Consider the following 7500-nt stretch of genomic DNA (forward strand, 5'->3'; position numbering starts at 1 on the left):
GTAACTTCACGGTGTCTGCATCCAGAGGTGGAATCACATACTGAGCAGGCTGTATAAACCCCCTCAGCAGCAATCTCCATTCAAGCCTCATTTAGTCTCATTATACCGCTTTCTAAACCAACAGCATGCCACACACACACACACACACACACACACACACAGCCCAAACTAACTAGATGGCCTACGGAACTTTCACTTTCTCTCTCCTCTGACCACGTCTCTCTTGTCCTCAGTCACGCTCTCTCTCTTTTTCTCCTCTCTCTACCTCTTTCTGTCTTTCCATCTACTAGGGTTACCATCCGTCTCTTCAGCTCTCCATTGATCTCCCTCTCTCTCCCTCCATCTCTGTATCTGTCTCTTTCTCCCTCTCAGCTTCTCTTCCTATCAACCACTACGGTTGGAGAGAGTGCAGGGTCAACGGTCTCCGGCCTCCGGTCTCCGGTCTTGGAGAGAGTGCAGGGTCAAACTAGTTCATTCCCACAGACTCAACATTTACACACAGAGCTCATGAGTTTGTTCATAAACATTCCATTTAGTTTTGAAAGGTTTCGTTTTGCTTCCTTTTGATTGGCCTGGTGTCCTTGTAATTAACCGCTCTGCATGATAATTAGCTTTGGGCCTTCATATCACACTGCTGCTGCTGCTGCTGCCGCCACTGCTTGTGTCTTGGTTGTCGTTTTGGGGTTGTTCCCAGCACAACTCAACACAACACAGCACTGCACAGCGCAGACCCTGGACTCAAGCCAGGGCCAGTTTATTAAAAGCCCTCCAACTTCATCCTATCAGACGAACGCTGACAGCCTAAAAGCAGAGGCACTGCTCGTCCAGAATGAGAGAGGAGAGGAGAAATCCAATGCGTTAGATGGCAGCAGATCCCTCCAAACAGAGAGACAGCACCTGGCCCTGTTCCGCGAGAACTGGGCCAGAGTTAGCTTTCTAGGCTAGCTAGCATTAGCTGCCTGCTGCCAAACCCTGACAGCTTAAGACAGTGGTTCTCAAACTTTTTTCAGTGATGTACCCCCTGTGAAATATTTTTTCAGCCAAGTACCCCCTAACCAGCGCACAAGAATTACCGCTATATGCTTCAACCACGACTCCATCGTTTGAGTTTTGACAGTGATTGACAGGTGATGGCGGGTGGCATGTGACAGGTTGGGTCGAACCATATTGGTATGGGGGTGACTCTGGGTTTTTAGGATAATTAAATTGAATAGCCTACTGAAATATAAAATTCATTTTATGAACTTACATTTTCCTGAAATATTTATTAAATAATTGTTTTTAATGTATTTTTGCATGGAGTCTACTTTTTAAATATATGTATACTTTAATTTTTTCATGTATTAGTACTAGCATTGATTTTATTTTGATTGTTAAAGAATTAAAATATAATAAAAAAAATTATAATTAAAATATTATAAAAGAATCTATTTTGATATGCATCTCACCACAGCAAGTTCATAGCTCTACATGCATTTCATGTGTGTGTAGGGCAGACTGTCCTGAATCTGGCAAGATCATTGACACGGTGGAGGGATTCTCTGGGGCTGAGCAATTTACAGACATATGTGGTGTGCGCCTTACAGAAATAAATGCCTTTTTTTATTTAGTGATTAAAAATTACCTTTCTACGCTCCATATCTGTAACACGAACTGATCTGACCCGACTTGACCCGAGTTTACGTGTTAGCCTGTGTGTGCCTGTCTGCACTCATGATTCTCTACAACTTTTTACTGCATTGCCATGAACAAAGTAAAGGCAAAAAAGGTGTTTCTTTGTCGAACAAATTGGGATGCAATGTGAGCCTTCAATTGAATGCCATGCAGGAATTTGCTAGGATCTCAAAACCGGATTATGCCTTACTATTATGGCTTTTCAGGCTTGAGGGCCCATACAGAAAGAAACACACAAGCCAACCTGTTGGATTAGCAAACACTTAACCACCCACAAAACAGACAAAAACATGAGGGACTACAAAGCCACAGAGCGAGCAACATCCCTCTGCTATATGAAAAGCACCTGCCCACAGAAGACCCATCCCCTCTTAGCCCCTGTGTTATTATTTACAGAGGATGCAATCTGCTCTGCCCCTCCACCCAGCCCTCACCCACCTGGAAAAAAGAGACTCATATGTGAGATTGCTGTTTATAGACTTCAGTTCTGCATTCCAACACCACAATACCACAACAACTCATCTGCAAACTTGACAAACTAGGACTCAGTACCTACCTCTGCAACTGGCTACTGGACTTCCTCTGTTGGCAACAATACCTCAAGCAGCGGTTGCCACTGACCATCAGCCGGTGCTGTGGTGGAAGAGCGAAGCAGCACCAAATTCCTGGGGTGCACATCTCCATCTGTTTCGCACACTTGAACACTTGCACACTTGTACACTTTATATGAAGTTATTATTTTAGGTCAAACAGTATTTTTATAGTATTTTACAGTATTTGCACTAGTATTTTTATTGACTGTCTATGCACAATGTCAACATAACCCAGAAGGACTTTTAGCGTTGGATTACAAACATGCTTTACCACAAAAACAGACAAAAAACGGAGGTAATTCGAGCTATTGGCATCAAATGATAGCTCTGTGTCTCCTCTTTCATCTGACATGCGTGGCATATCTATCACAGGTCCGCGAGTAATTAAAACGAGAGTAATGGGTATGCAGCGTTGGTTTTTGTACATGACGTTATTATTTTGCAGTCACTTCGTCTGTTTTCATAAGCCAGAAGGATCGACATACTTGGTTCCAATACGCAGAGACTGTAAATATGATGCAATTTTATTTAATTTCATGATTTTTTTTAATCTTCATACTTTAACGTACAGACAAGTGCGTGGTCTCGTTGGAAAGCCCCACTTCTGCTCTGTCACACAATAAAAGATTCTCGCTGCTATGAACAGTTGCGGAGCAATGTAAGAGAAGAAAGGGTGTGTTTTTGACGCACTTTGCATCAATCGGCTTTTAGGTTAAAAGGGTTAAAATCTCACGTACCCCCTGGAGTGCCTTCACGTACTCCCAAGGGTACGCGTACCCCCATTTGAGAACTACTGGCTTAAGAGCATAGGCACTGCCAGTTCAGGAGAAAAACTAGATAACGCATTGTCCATCAAGTTCTATTAGGTGGCATACGTGAACGCGGCCGCCATATTGCTGGGGCCAAACAATTTACAGTCTATGGGCAACACCCGCGGCAATCAGAGACACCTGCCTGATTTCCAATCAGAGACACCTGTTTCTCCGCTGGCCTCCAGTGATCCTTGGCCCCACCAAGATGGCGGCGCTATTTACGTACATTCTGGAGCCCAATGTGGTATCTAGCTTTCTAATATCTATGAGAAAAAACAATGTCCTTGCTAGCATTGGCTACCTGGTTAGTAAAACTTTAAATCACATTACCTAATGTAATTTTGCTTTTGCTGTTTTTCTAAATGATGGACAGTCCAGCGAGGGCTACGTTTTTATCAATGTGCTAACAGATACCATGGGAACTGAACTTCTGACCTTCCTGTTGCTGGCTGTTATAAGACAAGAACCTGCAGTTATGCTGCAGTTTTTTCCGGAATTACAATGCAGTTTCATGTCCTAAATATTGGATAACTATAGTAAAGTGCAGTACAATGCTGTTGCAATGCAATTTTTTCAGGTCTAAAATACTGCATTCCTACATATTAACCTCTTGTGAATTTCTCAAAAGCTGCAGCTTTGACACCCTAAAACCTGTAGTTTTGACACTTGAAAAACTGCAGTTATGTTTTGTGAAGGGCTGAGTCAAACAGATAATGCAGCGATCAATATGTTTCAGAAAAAACAAGGGGGATGGTCTATATACCATATGAGGTCTCTTAATGGTCAAGCAATTATAAGCATTTATTATTAGCATGAAGCCAAAAGGGACAGGAGATTCACAGGGATTATGGCTTTAACCATTTTCTTTTCACGGCAATGGCATCCATTCACACTCCCCCTAACCTCAAACTCTCCGTGTATGCCCATATAAAGCCAGATAGAGGGTAGTGGCTGTGCCTTATGAAGTACATCGATCAATTTGATATCCTGCTCGAAAGACGCTATAAAAATAAAGTCTGATAAATATTTCATTTTGTGAATAAAATCCCAGACAGTAGATATGGTAAAAAGACTGTGGTGACTCCACCAGCTGTCCCTGATGTGTTTCTCTTTCATGTTTAAGGTCCTCACACTCTTTTAGTTAATGTTGAACCCTAACAAAAAATAACTGCACTACTTCAAAACGTCAATGTCAAAACATCAGTTTTGACATTGAGTCAGTATCAAATCTGAAGTTTTTGAAACGTCAGTATCAAATCTGAAGTTTTGAAGGAATTATTTGCAGTTCATATGTGAGAAATGCAACATTTTGGACATATAAAATGCATTGCACAACTGCACTAAACTGCAGAGATGGAGCATTTTGGACATGCACTGCATTGTACTTCAGAAAAACTGCAGCTGTTTGTCTCATAACTGCAGTTATTTGTTTGCAAGGGAAAAACATGATCTTTTTGGGCATTAGCCTTTGAGTATGGACTCTGTTCTTTCAGAACCTTGACAGAGCTGGGCCATAGACCTCTCCTACTATCTGGGTCATTACTTTTTCAAAACAACAGAGTGCTGACTGGACTTAGCATGCTGGCACCAGTTAGATGTCAATCATGTGTTGGCACAGGTTCACTGACATCACCACGCTGGCATGCTACTACTACTAAAGCAGGCTTGGGCAGATTTGGGGCACAGGGGGCAGACTGTGTTAGCATGTAATGAGCTAAAGCACACGTCAAGGAGACTGAGGTGTAGGTGGAACTTGTGTTTATGAGGCTGCTAGGCTAGCTAGCTACCGACTACACCTGAAGCATGTGCTAAGGATTGTCAATGGGGATTAGCGTTAGCTGGCTAACAGTTTGCCAAGGCAGCAGGCTGCTATTACTAAAACGGGTTTAGGCGGACTGACTGAGAGGAGGATGCTAGCATTAGCATGCTAACAGGCCATCAGCCACACAGGTTACTATATCTATAGCATGCAGGAGCTGGATGGTAGTGTAGCTTTAGCATGCTAAGATGCTAACAGAGAGAGTGTGGGAATTTCCTGCTGTTCAGAAATAGCTTCAACACAAACAGTACTCTCACTGGCAGTGACCTCAGCCCTCATACCACCTAATGCAGAGCCATGTGGGGGAGAAAGACAGAGAGATGGAGAGTGAGGGGGGCAGAGAGAAAGAGGGAGTGAGGAAGGGAGAGAGGGGGATGGAGAGAGAAAAAAGAGAAATAGATGACTAGGTAGAGAGGTATGTTGGGTAGATGGGTATGTGATTATGTGTGAGAGAGAGAGAGGCTGTGAGTGAAGGGGATAGAGAGAGAAAGAGAGAGAAGGGTGAGTATTTGTGTGTGCAAGAGTGTGTTTGCTTATGAATGAGAATGAAAGGAAAATTGCCCCAACCCCCTGCAACAACTGCAGATAAGTGTGTGTGTGTGTGTGTGTGTGTGTGTGTGTGGGGAGGTGAGCACCACCATGAGAATGATGTGGGGGTGGGGAGGGAGATGGAGTGAAGTGTAAGGCCTAGTCCACACGTACCAAACCGATCTTTTTTTCCTCCGTCTTCCCTGGAACCGTATCAAGAATATTTGCATCCAAACGGATCCATCTCAACACGACACTTCATACCCCAGGCCTATAGGTGGCACTGTTTCTTTACAGAAATTGACCAAAACTTGGCGCTTTTACATACAGACAGAATAGGCTACTTAATTTAAAATGGCTAGTGCAAGGAAACCAGAATTGTTTGTGTGGACTGATGGTGAACTGTCAACTGTAGTCAACTGTAAAACTAATAAACTTTATTTTACGGTTTGTGACGGTGCAGTCCCATCCTTTATTTGGCTAACGAGGTAGGCCTACTAATCACCTTTACTTTATCTGGTTGTAGGATAGTCCATTGATTCACATTAGTTTTGGCTATCACCGCAATTAGGCTACTAAACGCAAGGCTTACCCAAGTTCTAGGCTATTCTGTCGCCACATTTATAATTTTGCTATAAAACCTTCGTTAGTAAGAGTCAATACTTTTGCCTGCATCAAATCGCAAGATTTGCATTCAGTGTGCTACCATCGGGCTTAATGTGAGTTCTAAGCCGCCTTTGTATGCTTATATCTGATTTCACTTTCGACTGTGAATGCATGTATATATGTTGTAAGACATGTAAAATAAATGAATGACACTGGCACTACACACAAATTAATGTAGGCTAGCCTAAACTTACACCGCACTTTCCTAATAACTTAAGTTCTCTCGCCACTGACAGTAGCTAGAATGCAAAAAAACAACCGGAAAAAACAGTGTTCAGTCCACCAAGTCATAAGCTATCATTTCGCGCAGCACCAGTTGTGATATTTATCTTACGGAGTGTAATCGTAGGTAATGTCATGTATGAAAACCAGTATTGTTAGGCAATACTATAAGTGCAAGTCCAGGGCAGCTGAGGTGTGGCGATGACATCATCGATACATAAGCAGGATGTGCGGTTTCGGCTGTCTAAACTAATTCAAACGGCTAATGGGTTTCAGATTTTTCCACTCTGGGACCAGGTTTCAAAAAGTGCGGTTTCGGCAGTGCGTTTACAGGATTCGTTTGGACGCTCGGCCAAGACGAAGCATTTAACCTAAAAAGTGTCTCCGTGTGGACAGGCCCTAAGAGAAAAGGAACACACACACTCCCCCCTCCTCCCTACCCCCCAGGGAGTTTTTATGTGTGCTGTAAACGGCTGCTAAAAGCAGCTCGGAACTAAATGGCTCCCAGCCCTCAGAGAGCCCTTACAGAACCATCCAGAAACATCTGTGACCAGCTGAGAACCATCTGAACTTTACAGGGTCAGGGATTGTGTGTGTGTGTGTGTGTGTGTGTGTGTGTGTGTGTGTGTGTGTGTCTGTCTCCATGTGTAGGACTATTCCTATTTCTGCTGTTACAAAGGGCCTTTCCTAGTGGCCCAGTAATAATATTTTGTGTGTGTGTGTTTACCTTGGAGAACTGAGCATTTATCCATTTGGTAAAGGTTTTCTTTTGAACAGTGTCGTGTTCATCTGTTGAAGAAAAAAGAGAGAGAAACTTCAGTGATCAATAAAAAACAGTTTTTGGCATACCCATTTATCAACCAGTGAAGCTGTGTGTGTGTGTGTGTGTGTGTGTGCCTGCCAGAGAGAGAGAAAAGGCACCAAGCTGTGATGCTGAAATAACTCCACAGCACAGTGGTCAGCCTCAGAGAGTGTTTGTACATCTACTCATCTGTGTGTGTGTGTGTGTGTGTGTGTGTGTGTGTGTGTGTGTGTGTGTGTGTGTGTGTGTGTGTGTGATTGAAAGAGAATAAGAGGATGTGTGTGAGCTATTAGGCGTTTGTGTGTATGTGTGTGTATGTGTGTGTGACAGAGAAAGAGAATGAGAGGCTGTGTGAAAGAGCCCGAGTGTGTGAGTGTGTGTGTG

The 7500-nt window shown here is 43.2% G+C and overlaps 1 protein-coding gene across 1 annotated transcript in view; it reads right to left on the bottom strand.

The window, feature by feature from the left end:
• The window catches only part of utrn (utrophin), a 155501-nt gene that overhangs the window by 125642 nt on the left and 22359 nt on the right, over positions 1–7500 (bottom strand). Inside the window, 1 exon segment of the mRNA XM_048249538.1 lies at positions 7042–7103. Within this exon segment, the coding sequence (XP_048105495.1) occupies positions 7042–7103 (62 nt within the window).

The sequence above is a fragment of the Alosa alosa genome, chromosome 8 (assembly GCF_017589495.1).
Source record: "Alosa alosa isolate M-15738 ecotype Scorff River chromosome 8, AALO_Geno_1.1, whole genome shotgun sequence".
Classification (NCBI taxonomy): domain Eukaryota; kingdom Metazoa; phylum Chordata; class Actinopteri; order Clupeiformes; family Clupeidae; genus Alosa; species Alosa alosa.